We start from the raw sequence: 20,408 nt of genomic DNA on the forward strand, positions 1-20,408 counted from the left end.
CGGCTCTCCTTAGATTTTACAAATTACATTGACCTCCCTTGTCACAATAAAATGACTATAATGACCTTCACTTAGGGTGCATTTGATAAAAGTGAAGTTTGAAAATTAAAGTCTGAAATCTGAAGTCTAAATCCATTAAGTTACTGAATTATTGAGTATTAAATCAAATACATTTAAGTGCATATCACATTCAGATTCACTTATCACTTAATTTTGGAAGCAAGTTTGTCTAGGAAATTCAGTGCCACTTAATAAATTCAAATGTTCAATTTTTGTTATCAAACGGATTGAATATGTTAAGATCTGAATCCATTAAATTTAGGTGCTGAATTGAGTTATCAAACATGGTCTTAATAAACAATTCATTGTATAATGAAATGAGATTTTTTTAAAAAAAAAAAAAGAAAAAGAAGCCTAACCTTTTTTGCTATCTTGTTTACAAATTACATCCGACGACGATTCTCTCTCATTTACTATCACTCCTTTCTCATCCATCAACCCTTTCCTCTTATAACTCGCTCTCAAGTTACCACCAACCATTGCCTATAATTGCACCCAATTACACCACTAGTGATCCCTCAAACTCTACTATATATTTCTATTCCTTCTTTATTCTCTTTGGAACTGCCAAATCACAAGTTTAGTTGAGGGATTAGATTTGATGGTTGAAATAAAATCCGATTCCATGGTCAAACTAAAAGGAGATGAAGAGGCAATCAATAATAATAGAACAAATAATGCAATCATTGGCCAAAAGAAGAAGAGGGACTGAAATTAGTAAATTTGTTAATTTGTCTATCATCCATTCAAAAAACTTTTTAAGATGTTAATAAGTACATTTATATTTCTTTTTATACTTGACAATTATTGGTTGTGGTTTCGCTACGAAAATAGGATTTCTTCTTTGTATTTAAGATATTAACATGTTTGGAGATTTAATGGAAAGTTAGATTATTTTGTTTTGAGAAGGTGTGGGCATTAGATTTGAAGTTTAGGGTGTGATTAGTTGTAAATAGAATTTTGGTTTTTGGCAAAATGAATTTCTTGAAAATCTCTATAGTTATAATGATGTATTTTCTTCTCTTAAACTTGATTAATCCCATCCATGTCTAAATCTCCCCTAAGAATTTTCTTCAAAGATATAATGTGGCTCATGTAGTAGAAGTTAAGCCATTTATATGGAACAATACCATGGCATCTTATGTTGAAAATTATGCAAACATAAGAGCAGTTGATTGTAAGTTTGACCATTCCATGGAACCATATGTTGAGAATATTTCTGTAGAATGGAACAAATCTTCAGAATTGAATGCATACTTTGGGAGAAGCAATTTTATGACTATGATGATGGAATTGCTTGAGTTTAGAATTTGGAATTTGACTATTTGTTAGGCTAGTTTGTTAGTATAGTGGGTTTGGTTAAAATATGGAAGAAAGCAATTGACAAAATAATTTTTGTTTTATTTTTGAACAAAAAAGGTAGTTTAGGATTTTTTTAAAAAAAAAATATAGCCTTTTGGATTTATATTGTTATATAAACAGTAAAAGTAAGAAAGGTAAGTGTAATTTAATAAACTTGAAGGGATTTCTGTAATTATAAAAAATCTCAGGGAGATTTCTGAAATTATTCCTATAAAAAGTACTCCTAGACACTGGAAACTACAGAGTTGCCTTGCTTCAACAGTATCAATAGGAAACGACATGCTAAAGATTCCTAGTTTCTACCGATCTTCATTTCCGCTCGGGACAGACATGAACGATAAATAGGGGTTCACGTGTTGTTCATTTTAAGGATGGACGGCACATGGGCATCGGACTTTTTGCCACGTGATCGAAGGACACTGATCATTTATTAATCACGTCAGGCATGTGGGCCCCACAATGTCGTTGATTCGCTGGCCCCTGCATTATTTATTTTGTTTGTGTCTAATCGTGACTTGAAAATAGACAAGGGAACCATTTTTTCCTGGAAGTTGCCAACCAAGACATTTTCCAATGCGTTGTTTATTGTTGTGAGGTCATAAAAAGACGCTGTCAGGAAATTTTCAATTGTTGAGCATCAGCGCCAAAATCAACATGTCGGCATGCCAAAGTTGACTTCCAGTGATATTATGTATAATGATATTTTTTGCCCTTTATTTTTATAAGGGATAATTTCAGAAACCTCCCTTGAGGTTTCATGAAATATCACCTAACTCCCCTAAATTTTTCAAAATCCCACTTAGCATCCTTGAAGTGATAGCAGGGCCATATACTAATATCAAAGGTGATGGATTATCAATAATACTCTCATATTTAAATTTTCTAAACTTTTTTTTCTTTCTCTAAATTTCCTACTTTTGTTTAACAATATCTATACAAACATACATACATACATACATACATACATACATACACATATATATATATATATGTATGTATGTATAATTGAATTGCAAATGTCAATGAAATATTCAATGCATTTGGAGAAGAATAGCTGCAGGTTCTTTTTATTTTTTTCTTTTTTGATATTTCACAACTTTATTTATTTATTTATTTATTACTATTCATGTAGAGCGCAAGAGAAATAAAGTAATTGAAACTCCGAATAGTTTTTCAAATTCTGACTTTTTCTATAATAAAATTTTCATATTTCACACCCATAAAAAAAATCTATCTATTTTGAGTAAATTTTTTTTGTATGATATTGAAATTAAATTTCATCTATTACTAAGTTTTTTTTACTCAAATGTATGATTTTACATGCTAATTACCTTCAACACTATGAAGGATTCTATTTGTAGAAATAGTTTAAAAAATAGTATTTACTTTTACTATCTCTTCCTACTGTAGAAGTGACTATTGGTTGTAACATAAAATCTTATCAATTTTCATCTCCTCACTTTTAAGATGGTTACTTTTTTTTCTTGATTTATAAAATGTTCATTTTTTTTTATAGTCTAAGGGTATTAAAGGCACTAAAATAATCTCTCTCCTCAAACATGAATTTTTTAATATTACTTTTGGTTAGAAGGGCTTTTAATGTTACCAAAATATCAATTCAAGGGGTGCTAAGTGAGATTTTGAAAACCTCAAGGGAGCTAGGTGATATTTCATAAAACCTTAGGGGAGGTTTATGAAATTATACCTTTTTATAAAATAATATTTTTCATCCCTTATTTTTAAAAGTATAAATTTACGTTCTTTACAAATTTATATTGATCAAATTTGACCCTTACATAAATTTCGGATTAGTTTTTGGATGAAATTCACCACGTGCCTTGTACATGATTATTTTTAAGAAACAAAATTGTCAAATCTAATTTCACATAATTTAATCCATAGTCTCTTATATTTTATAAAATAAATTTTTTTCATCCCTCATATTTTATAAAATGAATTTTTTCATCCCTCATTGATCATGTGTATGAGTAGCTTTTTTTTTATTTTTTAAATCCATATATATATCTGTTTGATTTTACCTAAACAATATGAATAATATGTAATATATTTTTATTTGATTTCATCTACAACTACAATTAACTTATTTAGGTGTGATCAAATAGATATATATATGGATTTTCAAAAATAAGAAAAAACTATTTGTGCACATGATCAATGATAGATGAAAATTTTTATTTTGTGAAATGTAAGAGACAAAAAAATTTATTTTATGAAATGTCAGGGATGAAAAAATTAATTTTGTGAAATGTGAGGGACTATGGATCAGTTTATGTGAAATGTGATTTAACAATTTTGCCCTTAAAAAATGATCACGTGCAAAGCACGTGATGGATTCCGATAAAAAACTAGTTAAAAATTTAGATAGGCACCAAATTTGATTAATGAAAATTTTTAAATGACGTAAAATTATACTTTTAAAGTTAAGGAACAAAAAAAGTCATTTTACAAAATGTGAGGGATGTTTTGCATAATTTTTTCAAAAAAAAAAGAAAAGAAAAGAAAAGGATATTATGTAATAGCTGCATCACGTGTAGTTAATTTTCTACAATGTTAATGCTAATATATCATATCCGCATATCTTTGAAATCTGGTTATGACCTCACTATATATATTTTTTAGAATGCAACTGAAATAAATGAATTTTTGAGTCAATGCGACTTCGTGGATTAAAATCTTAGAGGGACAACTTAACCACAGCAAAGATCATTGCTGAATAATGGAACTTCCCTCCAACTTGATTGCTTTCTTTCTTTTCCTAGCCTTTGTTTTAGCTTTATTCAAGGAATGGAGGAGATCCAAGGCAGCCAAGAAACTACCACCATCTCCTTCGAAGCTACCTATTATCGGAAATATGCATCATTTGATCGGTTCCCAACCCCATCAGGCTTTGACAAAATTAGCTCAGAAACATGGAGCTCTAATGCACCTTCAACTAGGTGAAATCTCATCAATCATTGTATCATCGTCGCATTTGGCTAAAGAAATTATGAAGACTCATGATCTTTCCTTCGCAAACCGGTCAGAGATTCTACTCAGCAAAATCATAATGTATAACAGCTCAGACATTGGCTTCTGCCCTTATGGTGACTACCTGAGGCAGGTGCGAAAGATATGTGCTCTGGAGCTCCTTAGTGCTAAAAAGGTCCAATCATTTGGCTCTATTCGGCAAGATGAGGCTTTGCATCTTGTTAAGTCTATTAGAAATCTAGCTGATGCTGGAGAAGTAATTCATTTTACAGACAAAGTACACTCATACACATGTTCTACGGTTTGTAGAGCAGCGTTTGGCAAAGTAACCAAAGACGTTCACAGCAAATTCTTACAGCTAATGTGCGAAATAGTACCCCTTTCAAGTACCTTTGATATTTCTGATCTTTTGCCTTCGTTCAAGATTCTGCATCCCCTCCTCTCTGTCAAGAGGCAGTTGGTGAAGATCCATCTTAAGATGGATAGACTCTTGGTCAATATAATCGATCAGCACATCAACAACCTGCAGAGAAATATGTCCACTGGTGAATATGGCAATGAAGATCTAATTGATGTTTTACTGCGAGTTAAACATAGCGGTGATCTTCAAATTCCAATTACTAATGATAACATCAAAGCTATTGTGATAGTAAGCACCAGGTCCTGAATTTTATGCAGTTCTAACTCTTAATTATGATTCCAATCTCTAATTTTTGCATTTTTTATTCATTGATGCAGGATGTGTTTTCTGCTGGAACTGAAACTTCTTCCACTACGGTAGATTGGGCTATGTCCGAGATGATTAGAAATCCAAGTGTGATGGCCAAAGCACAATCTGAAATAAGGACAGCCTTCAAGGGAAAGCAAATGTTTGAAGAAGATGATGTTCAAGAATTGAAGTACCTGAAGTTAGTGATCAGAGAAACACTAAGGTTACACCCTCCTCTCCCTTTGCTAGTTCCTAGAGAATGCAGGGAGGAATGTGAGATTGATGGATATGTCATCCCTGTGCAAACAAGAGTCTTGGTTAATGCTTGGGCAATGGGAAGAGACCCGCAGTATTGGGATGATCCAGAGAGTTTTAAACCAGAGAGATTCGAAAATAATCCAGTTGATTTTGCAGGAACTCATTTCGAATATTTACCATTTGGTGCAGGAAGAAGGATGTGCCCTGGAATTCAATTTGGTTTAGCTAATGTTTATGTTCCTTTAGCTTTTCTGCTTTACCACTTCAACTGGAAACTCCCAAACGGCCTAGATCCCAATGACTTGGACATGTCAGAGTCAACTGGAATAACTGCATCAAGAAAAGATAAACTTCGCTTGCTGGCTACGCCTTATGATCCATCCGAAGGAAAGTCCTGTTAAAATCTGTAAATTGATTAAGTGTTAGGGCTGTTGCCTGCCCTCTCATCTTCCTATGGGACCTTCGTTTCTTGATTTTTACTTAACTACTGTTGTTGCATATGGTATCTGTTTAATTCTCCAACAAATGGTTTTCCTGCAATGGGACACAATGGACATGATCAATTGTGAAAGTTTCTCATCCTACTTTTGTGCTAAGAGAAGCTCCATAACATACATCTGATGTCTTTTTTTCCATTATTATCTGAACTTAACCGTAATATAAAAGTCTGCATCTGTGAATCTCCATCTGGACAGGAGTAGTAGATGCCAAGTAATAGAGCAAAGAAACAGGTCAGGACAATATGCAGGCTTCTTTTGAACATAAGGCTTCTTTTGAACATATTTCTTTTGAACAGGTCAGGACCTTATATTTTTTTGGCCAAATCTTGGCCATCAAACTTTTAGAACGGTTGCAGGATGCAACCGTTCCTGCCCCAAATCCCTTATTCACATATGGTTATAATCATACCAACGTGGTATGATTATAACTCTATCATGAATAAAGCTCTCGAAATAATAATCATGTGGGGCGATCGGGTTATTGATGTAAGATGGATCCAAAAAAAGGAAGGTTCTAGTTATAATCCAAAAATGATTCGTATATTTATTTCACAGAAACATGAAGTCAAAGTACGCAATAAATTAGCTGGAAGACACGGAAATAAAGGTATTATTTCAAAATTTTTGACTACTTGGAAAACGCATAGGGCTTCTAAAATCCCAAGCTAACACTACTATGCCATTGGAAAGTTAAAACTGACGACTATAAAGTTGTAAGACTTAATTCATAAATGCAAGCTAGCTCACCTGAAAACTCTATTAGAATTTTATCTTGAACGATCGTTAAAAACAATATTGGTGATTCAACAACAGCTTCTTTATCCGCGAGGAGTAATGTTCGTGGTACTAATTCAACCCATCATATCGATTGGTGGAGCCAAACAGTCATACAAATCTTCCTATATTTTTCATCTTTCCCTGATTCAAATGCTTCTCAACCCATAGCTCTCTTTCTTGACTTTTATATGCGGTTTCTTAGCCCCAAGGCATACGCTTTTTATGCCCTGGGCTGCGTCCCATGGTCTGAGGCATTGTGGGGCATTCACCCAAGAAAACAAACGTCTGGCACATACATGCTGAGGCAGCTTAGGGGTGGCCACCGTGAAAATTTGAATCACATTTCAAAACCATGAATCAACAATTCAATTCATAAAAATGAGAGAAACTCTCACTATTGGTAAAAACCAACAAATGATATATTTTGATTGGAATTGGAGAAAAAAGTCTAACTATTTTAAGTAAAGCCATGTATTTCAGTGGCGGAGCCAGAAAAAATTTTCAATGGAGATAAAAACAACTCTAAAATTTTTTACCTATTCTTTTTTTAGTTTTTTAAGGAAAAAAATTTTCACCAACAAGTACAAATGATGCATATATTTCAGGAAAAACATCAAAAGACAAACTCAAAATTATTAATGTAATAATAATTTTATTTCAGAAGCAAACTAAACCATTTACAATTGTCCATGACGAGTTTTCATATTTTGATAACGATTTACAACCTTTCATTTTGAACTTCACGAAATATATTTTTCTCAATATAAGTAACTAAACAATTATTCATCCAAGTGTCTTTCATTCTCTTTTGTAACCGATTCTTCAATATATTCATCATTGAAAAAACCCTTTTTACGGTAACTGTAACAACATGTAAAATTAAAGATAACTTTAAAAGCATATGACCAATAAATACACAAAACTTTAGGGGGCACACTTAAAATTACATCAAATTTTTATAGGTATTATAGAAATTTAAGGAGGACAATAGAAACTTATAAACTAATAGATACACAAAACTTCAAGGGGTATAATTGAAATTATATCAAATTTTATAGGTATCACAGAAATTTAAGGAGGCAGTGAGAACCGGTGCCCCCGGTGCCCAGTGTAAATCCGCCACTCATGTATTTTATTTAGTGGGACAATGTTCGAGAAAGAAACAGTTGGAGTGCAAAGCCACGTATTTGAGTGGGACAATGTCTCGCACCCGATATTGGACCAGTCACAGGACCCAACATAGTATGGTCCAATATTTCCAATAAAAATAAAAATCTTAATACAACGACTAATAAGATGCTACGACTACTCATATTATTCAATTCTAACTCTCAGATAGCCCTAATGACACAGAATGATAGGTTGAACAACCAGGAGTTTCTTGTTCTGTTTCAAAAAACTTGAATTGGAGCTGGAACTGGTAGTTTAGAATCAGTTCAAATCATCTAAAAAAACACTTGCCACTTAATTCTATTTAAACCAGTTTAAAGTTTAATATCAATAGTCAACACTTAATACCAGTAGTTCAAATCCTAACCCAACAACCCATTGTTCTATCCCATAACTAATCAAAATCCAGGATCAATCCAATCTAATAAAAAATGAGGTATTTTTCATAAAATTTGCATCATTTTTTTTCCTTGCGCATAATAATACCAAAAGTTTTTTTTTCTACATTCATTGTTATATTTTCTTAGAATCAATTTTATAACAACAAGTATTTAAGCATAACTACACGAACCGGAACCATGATCGGAACAAAATTTGAACCAAAATCAAATCGAAATCGGAGGTTCAAGAACAGTAAACATAACCGTCCTTATAAGAGTTGACAGGTGCCGAACCTGTGCAATAATAATAATAATACTTAACTACCACCAAAAGTAGTCATTAATCAATTCTAGGTACTGGAGCAGGGATTCTAGGTGTGCAATGGGTTACTTGATTCACCCTGTTCCCGAAGAGTTTGTTTAATCCGATATACCCGAATTAATTATCTGACTAAATTCACTAACTAGTAGACAGTGGCAAGCAGGGTCGTCTCCTCAGGGACTGGGGAGAAATTTATTTCCTTTCGAGTCAAGACAAATGGGGGTTTTCAGAATTAAATGCTAACTAAATAAATTAAATGCAGAAAATAATTAATTAAAAGAAATAATTGGGAGAACTTTAGCCAATGGTACACTTCAGAAATGGTTCATGCAACTGCTCATCGATCCACATATAATTCCAACATTTATTAATAGATTAGTTATAGTTGTCATGCACGCGATAAACAACCAACCTTTCCTTAATTTCTCGATAGTTAAGGTACGACTATTAACTATTTTTCTAACCCGGAAACAACTCTAGGTACGATCGTAGGATTTAATTTCTAGATTGCATTAATAATTAGAAAGGCCCAATCCTAACTAACAAACACGCTACGAAGGTTTGTTTAAGTTAGATCGTATGTTTCCCTGACATAAACCCAATTATGCCAGTTGCTACCGGGACAGAGATAATCAAACAATTACGGATTCAGTTACCCCTAATTAGCAAAATAGCCTATGTGAATAATTAATTATTGCGCACTAATCAATCATACACAAGACTATAACAGTTAAAGGCAGGAAACATATAAATATCAATAAATAGAAAGAATTATTAAAATAATTTAGATCTCACAGTATTTATCGAACCAAATCGTCAATTGTCCCTTTGACTAAAATTAAGAAGCTAGTTCTCCATTGATGGAAAACAAGCTATTCGAAACTTACAATTGTCTCCGATCCGTGACATACGAGAGAGCCTGGCTGCCCTCTCCAATTGTGTTTTTCCCAAGTAAAAAGCCAAAAGCCCATAGTCCACAACGGCGGCTAGCCTTGTTGGTTTCTCCCTAATTGTCCTTTAGAAACCAAAACAAAATCCTTTTTCACGTTGATTCCACCCAAAATTGCAATTCCTTTTTCACGTTGATTCCACCCAAAATTGAAGGAATTGCCTCCTTTCTTTTCGGCTAGAAAAGCATAAAGAAAAGCTGATGCCTCCTGTCCCTTGTGCGGCCAGGCCCACCCAAGAGAAACTCACGCTGCTCACTTCCTAATAGTCTAGAGTTCTAATCTATACCAACTTTCCTTATCTAACAGATTCCTAAAAAGAGTGATTTCCTAATAGTACTCAACTACTAGATAGAAAAAGGCAATAGTTATTCCAGCATTGCCTCTGACTTGGAGTCCACAATTCTTTGGAAATTGCTTCCGTTCGCATGAGATCCCAGCTTTCCGGCTTTGAAGGGTGGAGTTGAGCGTGGGCACGCCTAAGTGTCAAGAAATCTTCCGGAATTTGATTTACATCACTTTTTCAGCATTACTTCCTGCAATTAATACCAAACATCAAACTTGAGTAGAATCCATCCAATAGAATGACATTTAGTCCAAACAACTACGAAATAGCAGTGAAATAATCCACTAAAATGCACTCTATCAAGAGTCAGTTCAGATTTCACCTTTTAGAAAAATCAAAACTATTAGTTTTAAAAATACCAACGATTCTGGAACCGTAGCCATGTGTAAGACAACTGAGTCGCGTCTTGCCTGAAGGAATGCACCTCCATAATGTTCTTTAATACATTGCGTATTAGATAAGTAGTGAATGCCATTAGTGATTAGTATCTAAACTTCTTCCAACTGACACTTTGGTACCTAAATTTATAAAATTATGTCTAACTGGTTTATCAGTCCAATTTCGGTAGAATTTATCACCCGAAAATAGGTCATATGCGTGGCACATGTAATCAAACTAAGGGTAATTTTGAAATATAAAGTTAACAGTAAACCCAAAAAAAAAAGTTCGTAATTGATCATCTTATTTGTCCCTCCTTCCTCTTGATTTGCTATAATTTTTTAATTGATCCAAAAAAGAGGTGTCTATTGTTTTTTTAAGAGGTGCCTATTGAGTCTGGGAATATTAATAATAACAAAAAAGATATTTTATGTATATTCTTTGGATTTGAATTTAGAGATTAATCGGATATTTTTTTCTCCTTTTCTCATTGGCTGTTGACTTTTCATTCCAAGATTACCCTTAGTATGGTTGCACGTACCGTGCGTGTGGCCTACTTGGGTTGGTAAATTTTACCAAAATTAGGCTGGTAAATCAATTAGACATAATTTTGTAAGTTCAGGTATCAATTAAAGCAATTAAAAGTTAAGATACCAAAATATCACTCCACAAAAAGTTTAGGTACCAATAGTGGCATTTACTTTATAGATAAACGTATATTTGAAAATTGCCTTATGAAGGTCTAGACGAGATTCCTCAATGTCATCTTGCTCAATAAAATGCTAAAATCCTTCTACTCATCAGAAAAAAGGGGTTAAATTGAATCATAGTCTAAGCCCTTGAATACCATTTTTTTTTTCAGATTTAAAGAGCTGAATCCAAAACTTGTGCTCAGAAAGGTGTTGACTCATGCTGTCACTAGCAATCTTATAGGGAAAGTTTGCTCTAAATTGAATCTACTGAAAGACGAGTTGAAGAAGTTGAAAATTTATTTCCATAACCGATAGAGTTAAACGAATAAAAAAGCAGCTATCTGATGTTCAGAATGAATTCGAGAGAAAGATATTTGATGCTGGATCAGAAAACCATGAGAAAGCACTGATTCTTTCCTATGCTAAATTATGAAAGATTGAGGAAGGATTCTATCAAGCAAAAATCCGGAGTAAAATGGTTAGGTAAGCGTGATCATAACATAGCTTTTTTCCATAAGACATTCTATTGACATCAAGCGAGAAATCCTATTATTACCATACCAATTCTTCAATGGCTCAAGACAATCGAAAGTAAATCCTTGACATCATCAAGGAACTAAAAACCAAATCTAACTGGAATATTTTGGCAATATCAAATAAAGCTTCACTTATAGGAATTTTTATTACATTGATAAGAAAGCTGCCGGTTATCCAAAACCTTTGATGCATTCACAAAGTTTCTGTTGGCATATCAAGGGATGGATCATACATCGTGGCAAGAAGGCAAAGATTGTTTGCTCTTCCCCCATTTAGTCCAACACTCTCTGTCATGTCTATTTCACTGGATTTGAGACCATTGGGCAGCTTCCAGTCGAAATGGTGGAGCAAGAGAGCTAGAGGAAGCCCAACATTGGCTAAACCAAATGATATTCCTGGGCGAATTCTCCTTCCTGCACCAAATGGGAGATATTCAAAATGAGTGCCAGTAAAGTCAATCGAAGAGTTCTAAAATCTATCGGGTATGAAACTCTCTGGATCATCCCAAGACTCAGGGTCACTTCCGATTGCCCAAGCATTGACCATGACTCTTGTTTTAACGGGAATTATATACCCATCAATTTCACATTCGTCCCTGCATTCTCTTGGAATCAACAGGGGAGAATGTATCCTCAAAGTTTCTTTTATTATTAAGTACTTTAGTTCTTGAATATCACTTTCTTCAGCTGTTTTCTTTCCCATGCAGGCTTTCTGTATTTCACTTTGTGCCTTGACCATCACCCTTGGATTTCTAATCACCTCTGAGATTGCCCATTTAACTGTTGCTGATGAAGTTTTATTTCCCGCAGAAAACATATCCAGCATCAAAAGCCAAAATTGTTCGTTAAAACAAACTGAACATGCAAGTCAGTAGTGAAACTGAAACTTATTGCCTTGCTATCCTCGAAATTCTTCAGAATTCCCTCAAATTTCTTTTTGGGAGGTGGTCAATGGCTTTGCATTACTTCCTTAATGACTTTACCAACATTATAACGTAAATAGCAGACCATTATTTCTCAAATTCATCGTAATGATTGCTGCTCTGCAGAGCGCAGAAATTGTATAAGAGAGGAGATTTTCTGTTTGATTGATTGATTCTCCTGCAACAGCTAGATCCTTAATTGAAGTAATGAGGTGCAAAGCCTCATCTTGCCAGATGGAGCTAAATGACCAGACACGTTTAGCAGTGAGGAGTGCCAAAGCACATATTTTACACCTGTCTCCAGTCGTCACCATATTGACAGATAGCAATATCTGTTATAACATATGATCTTGCCTGACAGAAATTGTGCCTGATTCACAAAGGCAAGATCAAGAGTTTTCATAATCTCTTTCGCTAAATGGGGTGAGGATATGACTATTGTAGAAATTTCACCCAGCTGAAGGTGCATCAAAGGTCCATGCTTTTTAGCTAATTTTCAGAGATCATGATGAGGTTGTGAACCTGTCAAATGATGCATAGTTCCAACAATAGGTAGCTTTGATGGAGGGGGCGGCAGCTTCTGTGTGTTTTCGGGTCCATTGTTTTAGAGTAGCTACAATACAGGCTAAGAATAGGAAGAAAGCAATGAAGTTAAATTCTAGTTCCATAGCTAGGGGATATTGTATGTGGTGCAGTTTACATTGCATCTGCTATTTTATCCAGAGTGTCGACGTTGACTTGACACATAAGACTTTTGGTATATTAACAGAAGACATGCTGACTAATATGGATGAGTTAGAAAATAAGTCTGATGGGCTATTCTGCAAATGTTTAAAACAGACTATCTGCCACTAATTAATCGAACCGTGGCTTAATAACTGCATGCTATTTAACATCCACCGTGACTCCTTAGAAGCTGCTAATTTTGGATGGAAATGCCAAATTTGACACCTGATGAAGGCACTTTGTGGAACCTTGTCATTAGAGAATATTAGTCTGTTGAATAGAGGATCTATGCTGCTTTTTAGGTCTATGCTTTGATTGTTGAATGCACATCGTTCTTTTTCATTTTTCCTTTCCTGTGTGACTTGTGTGCATAGTGGTTTGTAGCTTTGCTTTCTTTCGCTTATATTTTCTCAAGAAACTAGTATTCGTAACTGAAGTCCATTTCTTTATTAGAACTGTACATATTCAAGTTATGTTATTATAGAAACCTTTTGCTCATATTACAGTTGGAGAAAGTATTTGGCTCATCCTGATTCACTTAACGGATTTTTTGTCATAGGCAGGAAAGAAGTGAAATTACATTTTGTTACTTTAACCTTGCAAGACTTCTGGGGAAAATATGATCATGGTATCATGGTTGCCCGGGTGCACTAGAGCATACAAATATTTGAGCTTCTGATATGCAAAGAAAGATGTTGAAGTCAACATCCAAGATGAGAGGGCTATTCAATATTGTGTGGTTGGTTGTTGGATGATTCCTAGTTCATAGTAAGAAAATGCTTGTTCACTCTTTCTCTTTGAGTTGCACTGATTCAATGTACAAATCTTCTGATAAAAGTTTAGGTTCCAACTTGTAGAATAGCGGCATGGAAAGTTAGAAGCTCAGGGAAATCAGTAAATTGGCAAATAAACTATTAGGCTAGATCAAAGAAGAACACAGGTCCTCTTTGACTATAAACTTTTCATAAAAACAAAAAGTGATGATATTTACCTGGATTTGTAGTACAATGCTTCAGATACTCTCGTACAAAAAGTGATTGAAGGAATGAAGTGAAATTAACAGAGAAAATTTGTGAATAATTAAATCAAATTTCACAATTCATCTGCGAATCTGGCTTGCAACCAAAGGTTATTTTTTCTTGAAGCAGTTATTCCAATGGCCTCTGTCATATCTAAATCATTGGAGTTGAGGCCATTCGGAAGTTGCCAATCAAAATGATAGAGCAGAAGAGCTAAAGGAAGCTCAACATTGGCTAAACCAAATGAAATTCCTGGGCACATCCTCCTTCCTGCACCAAATGGAAGATACTCAAAGTGAGTTCCCGTGAAATCAGCAGCACTGTTTTCAAACCTCTCAGGTTTGAAACTATCAGCATCATCCCAATACTCAGGGTCTCTTCCAATTGCCCAAGCATTAATCATAACTCGTGTTTTCACAGGGATGACATATCCATGAAGTTCACATTCCTCCCTGCATTCTCTGGGAACCAATAGGGGAAGAGGAGGGTGTAACCTTAAAGTTTCTTTAATCACTAACTTCAGGTATCTCGCTTGCTGGATATCAGTTTCTTCAACTGCTTTTTTGCCCTTTAAAGCTTTCCTTATTTCATTTTGCGCCTTGGCCATCACATCAGGACTCCTAATCATCTCAGACATTGCCCATTCCACCGTAGTTGACGAAGTTTCAGTTCCTCCTGCGAACATATCCTACATCAATCCAGAACCATTTTCTTTTGGTGAAACACACGATTAGAGGAGAAAAAGCAGGAAGTTTATTTCAATGGCACTTACAATTAGAACAGCTTTGATGTTATCTTTGGTGATTGGAACCAGAAGGTTATCACCATCTTTTACTCGTAGTAGAACATCAATTAAATCTTCCTGGTAGGATTCACCACTTGCCAATTTTGGTCTACCTTGGTCGTCAATATGCTGATCAATTATGCCATCCAACATCATATCTATCATATGATGGACATTCACCATTTTAGACTTTACTGAAAGGAGGGGATGAAGAATTTTGAGTGATGGAAAGAGATCAGAGAAGTCAAAAGCGCTTGATAGGAGTAGTGATTCCTTGATCAGTTGCAAGAATGCATTTTGGTCATCTTTGCTTACTTTCCCAAATGCTGCTCTGCAAAGCACGGAACTTGTGTACAAGGAAACTAATTCTGACAAATTGATTTGTTCCCCAGAGCCAACCAAAGCCTTGATTGATGAAATAAGATGAAAAGCCTCATCTTTTCGAACAGAGCCAAACGATCGGACACGTTTAGCACTAAGGAGCTCTAGAGTGCAGATTTTACGCATTTGTCTCCAGTATTCACCATATGGTGAGGAAACAACATCTGAACAGTTATATCTTCCGATCTTGGTTACTAGAATCTCAGCCCTGCTTGCGAAGGCAAGATCATGATTTTTCATGACCTCTTCTGCTAAGCGTGGGGATGATATGACGATTGACGAAATTTCACCAAGCTGAAGGTGCATAAGGGATCCATGTTTCTGAGCTAATCTTCTGAGAGCATGTTGGGGTGGGGAACCTATCAGATGATGCATATTTCCAATCAAAGGTAGCTTCCATGGAGATGGTGGCAGCTTCTGAGCTGCTTTGAAGCTCTTCCACTCCTTGACTAAAATCCAAACAAACGATAGTAAAACAAAGAAGCCAATGAAGTTGAAGGGAAGATCCATTTCAAGTAATCTTCTATTCTCCAATCTTTTGATTGCTTCCAGTTTTATGCTGACAGTTAGAGTCTGGATAGCCCACAAATTAAGTTGATAGCTAAAGTATCTTTTAGAGGTTGTTGAAATTGACTAGATTCAAAAGTTACTTAAACACGTATATAACTTTCCTAATAATTAATACCAGAATAGTTTCTCTCCGATAAGGTTTCAACTGTTAGAAAGTAGGATTGTCAACTTTAGCATGGTAGATAATGTTATTTTCAAGGGATAATTTTAGAAACCTCCCCTGAAGTTTCTAACAATTTCATTGACCTTTCCTAAGGTTTTGAAAATGACATAAACCTCCCCTGAACTTATAGTTGTAGTAACATGATCAGCCCATGTCAGAAAAATGAGCATTAAAAAGGAGTTTTGAAGAGTGGGATGATATTTGTGTTCCATATATGCCCTTTTTGCTTATACACAACTTGTATTAGTAAATAATGAAAAATATTAAAAGACATAAATAATTAGTAAATTCTAGCTGGTGTAAGAGCTATTAGAAAAAGTGTTGTAGCAACAACTTGAAGTTTCAGTTTGCACCAATGGCTAGTGCAATGGCCATATTTTTAGTTTCTTTCAAAAGCATATAAACGGCTCAAGCAACTCAAGAAATAATTTATTTTTAGTGTGATTATCTGATTTTGAGGTAATAAAAAGTGGCAAGGCTGGAACAACCAAAGGCTATAGTTAACATGATACTCATCATAAATATCACACTAGGTGTTGTATTTATATTCATCCAAATTATAAAATCAATTGGATAAACTCTTGTAACAAATGTAAAAGTGCCACGACATTGTACCAGCTATTTTAAGTCTTTTCTAATTATATAAGAAGTAAACCAGTAGTACTTGTCAGTTAGATTGTATTTGGAAGAAATGTATGACTGTTATTTGATGACTACTACTATAACTTTACTAAGAGATAATAAGTTACAACATATTAGTTGAACTAGTTAGTAAGACAACATAAGTCACTTGACGTTAGTTCAAAATTGCTATAATTGTAGCAGTTGTAGTACTACATAACTATTGCTGCAATCCAAAATAGTTTCAAAACACCATCTGCCCCAAAAGAATGAAGCAGGTGGTAAGGATTGCAAAGCCAAATTTCATGACCATTGATTGTTTGTCACTAATGCCAACCATATACAAAAGCATGAGTGGGTAGCATGTCAATAATCTTAATGCAAATCAGCAGATTTTAACTTGAGAGGAGCCATGCTTTTCTCCTTCCTTTCCCTCGATTTTTCTATCTTGCCCAAGTTTTCGTATAAGACTGTCCTTGTGTTGCTCTCTGAAGTCATGTCGAATCACAAGAAAATGGCATCATATTGGTGCATCAATTAGTGCCATTTCTTAAGTGCAGTTACATTGGCTTATTAGAGGTAGAACCACGGTTAATATCATTTAATTAGTTCATTTATTTAATGACCTAATTATGTTTTTCCAGAAATTCGTTTCTTATCAGCCTTTTATGCATTAGGGCAAAGCAGTAAATTCATTCCAGGTTACATCAGCAATGGGCCCCAAAATCAGTTGAGAGGAGGTCAGTGTTATTTTCGAAACCTCAGGGGAGGTCAGCGAAATTGTCAGAAACCTCAAGGGAGGTTTCTAAAATTATCCCATTTTCAATTGTATATTGAATAATTCATTAGCCAATCGGATAAGTTGCTTATTAGTTTTCATTTTGTCTATTTAATGGAATTTGACACAAAGCTACGATACTGACTGCAATTAATTTCTTTAGTCATAATTGTAGAAACTTACCTACAGAATTTGTGTTATTGCAGAATATTTTACTATTAGATTACTAATTAATAGTACAATGATGATTAGGGGACCATAAGAAGCCTGACATTTTGTTTTCTTTTTTTATGGCAGAAGAAGCCAAGTCCATGGGGTTATCTTGCTGATGCATCTTTTTGAATATTTTCTGTCATGGTGATAATGTAACTATTGTTAACTTTTTATCTTCTCGAACATTTTTTCCACAAATTGGTGGTAAAATACAAGCATCTTGTCTCATACTGCAAAGGAATCATTTGGGGCGAACTACAAGTGTCATTAGTTGATCAATAACCTTTGCTCTTGCTTATGCACACATGAAGATACTTTAAAAAGACAAAGTTCGTTCTGGATGATTCATGTTAAAGAAACCTGTGATTAGCTTTAATGGTCAACTTTTGTAGCTTTCTCCATTCATAGCTTTAATCAACAACTTTTTGGCAAAAAATTTTTGTAGCAACAATCCGAATTTGGGCATGAAAGTGAAGAGCTTGAGGAAAGTCAATGAAAGAGCCAGAATAAGCAATTTCAATAAACCAGAGGAAGCAATCCACAAGGATCCTATGTCTATAGATAAAATTTCCAGAAACTCAGACCACAATGACACTTGACACTTATTGAGATAAAAGAAGGAACAGAACAGAATAACTGCAAGTATTTATCATACATCAAAATGCAAATTATCACGGTAAAATACATAAGATGGTATGAATGTTGGTGCAACCAAAAAGCATCAATATTCCTTTGGAGGTTGGAGTGCTAGATCAGGATCACACATGGTGGCTAACAAGAGAAGGTTATTTTCCCTTGATGCGGTTACCGCAATAGTCTCTGTCATGTCTAAGTCGTCGTAGTTGAGGCCAATGGGGAGTTTCCAGTCAAAGTGGTAGAGCAGAAGAGCTAAAGGGAGCTCAACATTCGCTAAACCAAAAGAAATTCCGGGACAAATCCTCCTTCCTGCTCCAAATGGGAGATACTCAAAGTTGTTTCCAGTGAAATCAACAGGATTGTTCTCGTATCTCTCAGGTTTAAAACTCTCCGCATCATCCCAATACTTGGGGTCCGTTCCAATTGCCCAAGCATTGATCATAACTCTCGTTTTAATTGGGATGACATATCCATCAATTTCACATTCCTCCCTGCATTCTCTGGGAACCAATAAAGGAATAGGCGGATGTAACCTAAGAGTTTCTTTTATCACTAATTTTAGGTATGGCAAGTTCTCAACATCAGTTTCTTCAATTGTTTTCATTCCCATGAAAGCTTTCCTTATTTCATTCTGTGCCTTGGCCATCACATTTGGATTCCTAATCATCTCAGACATCGCCCATTCCACCGTCGTGGATGAAGTTTCAGTCCCACCTGTGAATATATCCTGCATCAATATCAAAACTTTCTCTTTAGGGAATGCCATCAATTGATCAATTCTTTATCACAGTATAGCAGTTAAACTTTGACTCTTGACATCTGCCTTGATCAAAGAATCAGAAATTGAAAAGAAAAAGTAAGGCGTGAAGCAAAAGCTCATTACATTAGCATTCACTTACCATCAGAACAGCTTTGATATTATTGTTGGTAACCGGAAAGGTAAGGTCTCCACTTTCTTTAACTCTTAATAGAACATCAACTAGATCTTCATTCCCAGACTCACCCATGCCCCTTTTTGTTCTTTTTAGGTTCTCAACATGCTCAGCAATTATTATATCAAAAATTTTATCAATTCTTTGGTGCACCTTCATCAACTTAGGCTTAACTCTACTTAACGGATGAAGTATCCGGTATGAAGGAAACAGATCAGAAACCTCAAAAGCACTTGAAATAGGCAGTGATTCCTTCAGAAGCCGCAAGAATGTCATTTGGTGAACTTTGCTTACTTTCCCGAATGCTGCTGTCAAAACCATAGAACTTGTGTACGTGGAAAGATGTTCTGTTAAATTGATCAATTCTCCAGCTGCAGCCTGAGCCTGAATCGATGAAATGAGATGCTTAGCCTCATCTAGCCTGATAGAACCAAAAGATCGGACATTTTTCGTACTGAGGAGTTCCAGAGTGCAGATTTTACGCATCTGTCTCCAGCATGGTTCAAAGTCGCGGTCGCGGTTGCGGTTGCGGTCGCAGCCTGGACCGTTCCACAACGGTCTCGGCATATCGGTCGCGGTCTCAGCGAGACGCGAATTTTTGAAATATTTAATATTCTAAAAATTGTAAAAAATATGATAAACAAAAATAATTAAAAAAATTAGTAAAAATAATAAAAATTCGAGTTGATTCGGGATGACTCGGAGTGACTCGGTGAAACTCGGCCGCTTTAACCCTTCACGGTGACGTCTCGGCGAGTCACGTATCTCGGTATCGTTTCGTCGTGGTCTCGTCTCGGACTAGGCCGAGACGGTGACGACTCGGCCGAGTCGTCTTGGTCTCGGCCGAGTCTTCGAACCATGGACTCTCCAGTACTCACCATATAGGGCGCAGACAACAGTTATAGTATACAATCTTGCAAGCCAAAAATTCAGCCCTGTTTGCAAAAGCCAGATCATGGGTTTTCATGATCTCTTTTGCTAAACGTGGCGATGATACGACAATTGTTGAGATTTCTCCTAGCTGTAGGTGTATCAGAGGTCCATGTTTTTGAGATAATTTTCTGAGAGCATAGTGTGGTCGCGAACCTATCAGTTGATGCATGTTTCCAACAATTGGCAGCTTCCATGGACCTGGTGGCAGCTTATGGACTGTCTTGGATCTCTTCCATTGATTGACTAAAGCTATAACAAAGGATAGCAATAGAAAGAAAGCAAAGAAGTTGAAGGGATATTCCAT

At 35.3% G+C, this 20,408-nt stretch overlaps 3 protein-coding genes and 1 pseudogene across 3 annotated transcripts; 1 reads left to right on the forward strand and 3 right to left on the reverse strand.

Annotated features, from left to right (window-relative positions):
- Nucleotides 1-4,069: 4,069 nt before the first annotated feature.
- On the forward strand, nucleotides 4,070-5,956 carry LOC113702694 (premnaspirodiene oxygenase). Its single transcript, XM_027223820.2, has 2 exons — nucleotides 4,070-5,059; nucleotides 5,149-5,956. The coding sequence occupies exons 1-2, from the start codon at nucleotides 4,160-4,162 to the stop codon at nucleotides 5,776-5,778; spliced, it is 1,530 nt and encodes a 509-aa protein (XP_027079621.1). The 5' UTR covers nucleotides 4,070-4,159; the 3' UTR covers nucleotides 5,779-5,956.
- A 5,641-nt stretch (nucleotides 5,957-11,597) lies between these two features.
- On the reverse strand, nucleotides 11,598-12,966 carry LOC113704755 (premnaspirodiene oxygenase-like; annotated as a pseudogene).
- A 1,067-nt stretch (nucleotides 12,967-14,033) lies between these two features.
- LOC113703504 (premnaspirodiene oxygenase) lies at nucleotides 14,034-15,877 on the reverse strand. Its single transcript, XM_027224884.2, has 2 exons — nucleotides 14,866-15,877; nucleotides 14,034-14,781 (listed from the first exon to the last, which is right to left on the reverse strand). Exons 1-2 carry the CDS (start codon nucleotides 15,766-15,768, stop codon nucleotides 14,167-14,169), a joined length of 1,518 nt encoding a protein of 505 aa, XP_027080685.1. The 5' UTR covers nucleotides 15,769-15,877; the 3' UTR covers nucleotides 14,034-14,166.
- A 2,410-nt stretch (nucleotides 15,878-18,287) lies between these two features.
- LOC113704756 (premnaspirodiene oxygenase-like) lies at nucleotides 18,288-20,408 on the reverse strand. Its single transcript, XM_072061062.1, has 3 exons — nucleotides 20,069-20,408; nucleotides 19,139-19,692; nucleotides 18,288-18,966 (listed from the first exon to the last, which is right to left on the reverse strand). Exons 1-3 carry the CDS (start codon nucleotides 20,406-20,408, stop codon nucleotides 18,325-18,327), a joined length of 1,536 nt encoding a protein of 511 aa, XP_071917163.1. The 3' UTR covers nucleotides 18,288-18,324.

This window comes from Coffea arabica, chromosome 8e (assembly GCF_036785885.1).
Source record: "Coffea arabica cultivar ET-39 chromosome 8e, Coffea Arabica ET-39 HiFi, whole genome shotgun sequence".
NCBI lineage: Eukaryota > Viridiplantae > Streptophyta > Magnoliopsida > Gentianales > Rubiaceae > Coffea > Coffea arabica.

Excerpts from the sequence above, each read along its gene's own strand:
- LOC113702694 (XM_027223820.2), top strand. The coding sequence starts at position 4,160 with ATGGAACTTCCCTCCAACTTGATTGCTTTCTTTCTTTTCCTAGCCTTT. Across the intron at positions 5,060-5,148 it reads ACATCAAAGCTATTGTGATA|GATGTGTTTTCTGCTGGAAC; the intron begins GTAAGCACCAGG and ends TCATTGATGCAG.
- LOC113703504 (XM_027224884.2), bottom strand. The coding sequence starts at position 15,768 with ATGGATCTTCCCTTCAACTTCATTGGCTTCTTTGTTTTACTATCGTTT. Across the intron at positions 14,782-14,865 it reads ACATCAAAGCTGTTCTAATT|GATATGTTCGCAGGAGGAAC; the intron begins GTAAGTGCCATT and ends GGATTGATGTAG.
- LOC113704756 (XM_072061062.1), bottom strand. The coding sequence starts at position 20,408 with ATGGAATATCCCTTCAACTTCTTTGCTTTCTTTCTATTGCTATCCTTT. Across the intron at positions 19,693-20,068 it reads CAAGATTGTATACTATAACT|ACCGCGACCGCGACTTTGAA; the intron begins GTTGTCTGCGCC and ends ACCGCAACCGCA. Across the intron at positions 18,967-19,138 it reads ATATCAAAGCTGTTCTGATG|GATATATTCACAGGTGGGAC; the intron begins GTAAGTGAATGC and ends ATATTGATGCAG.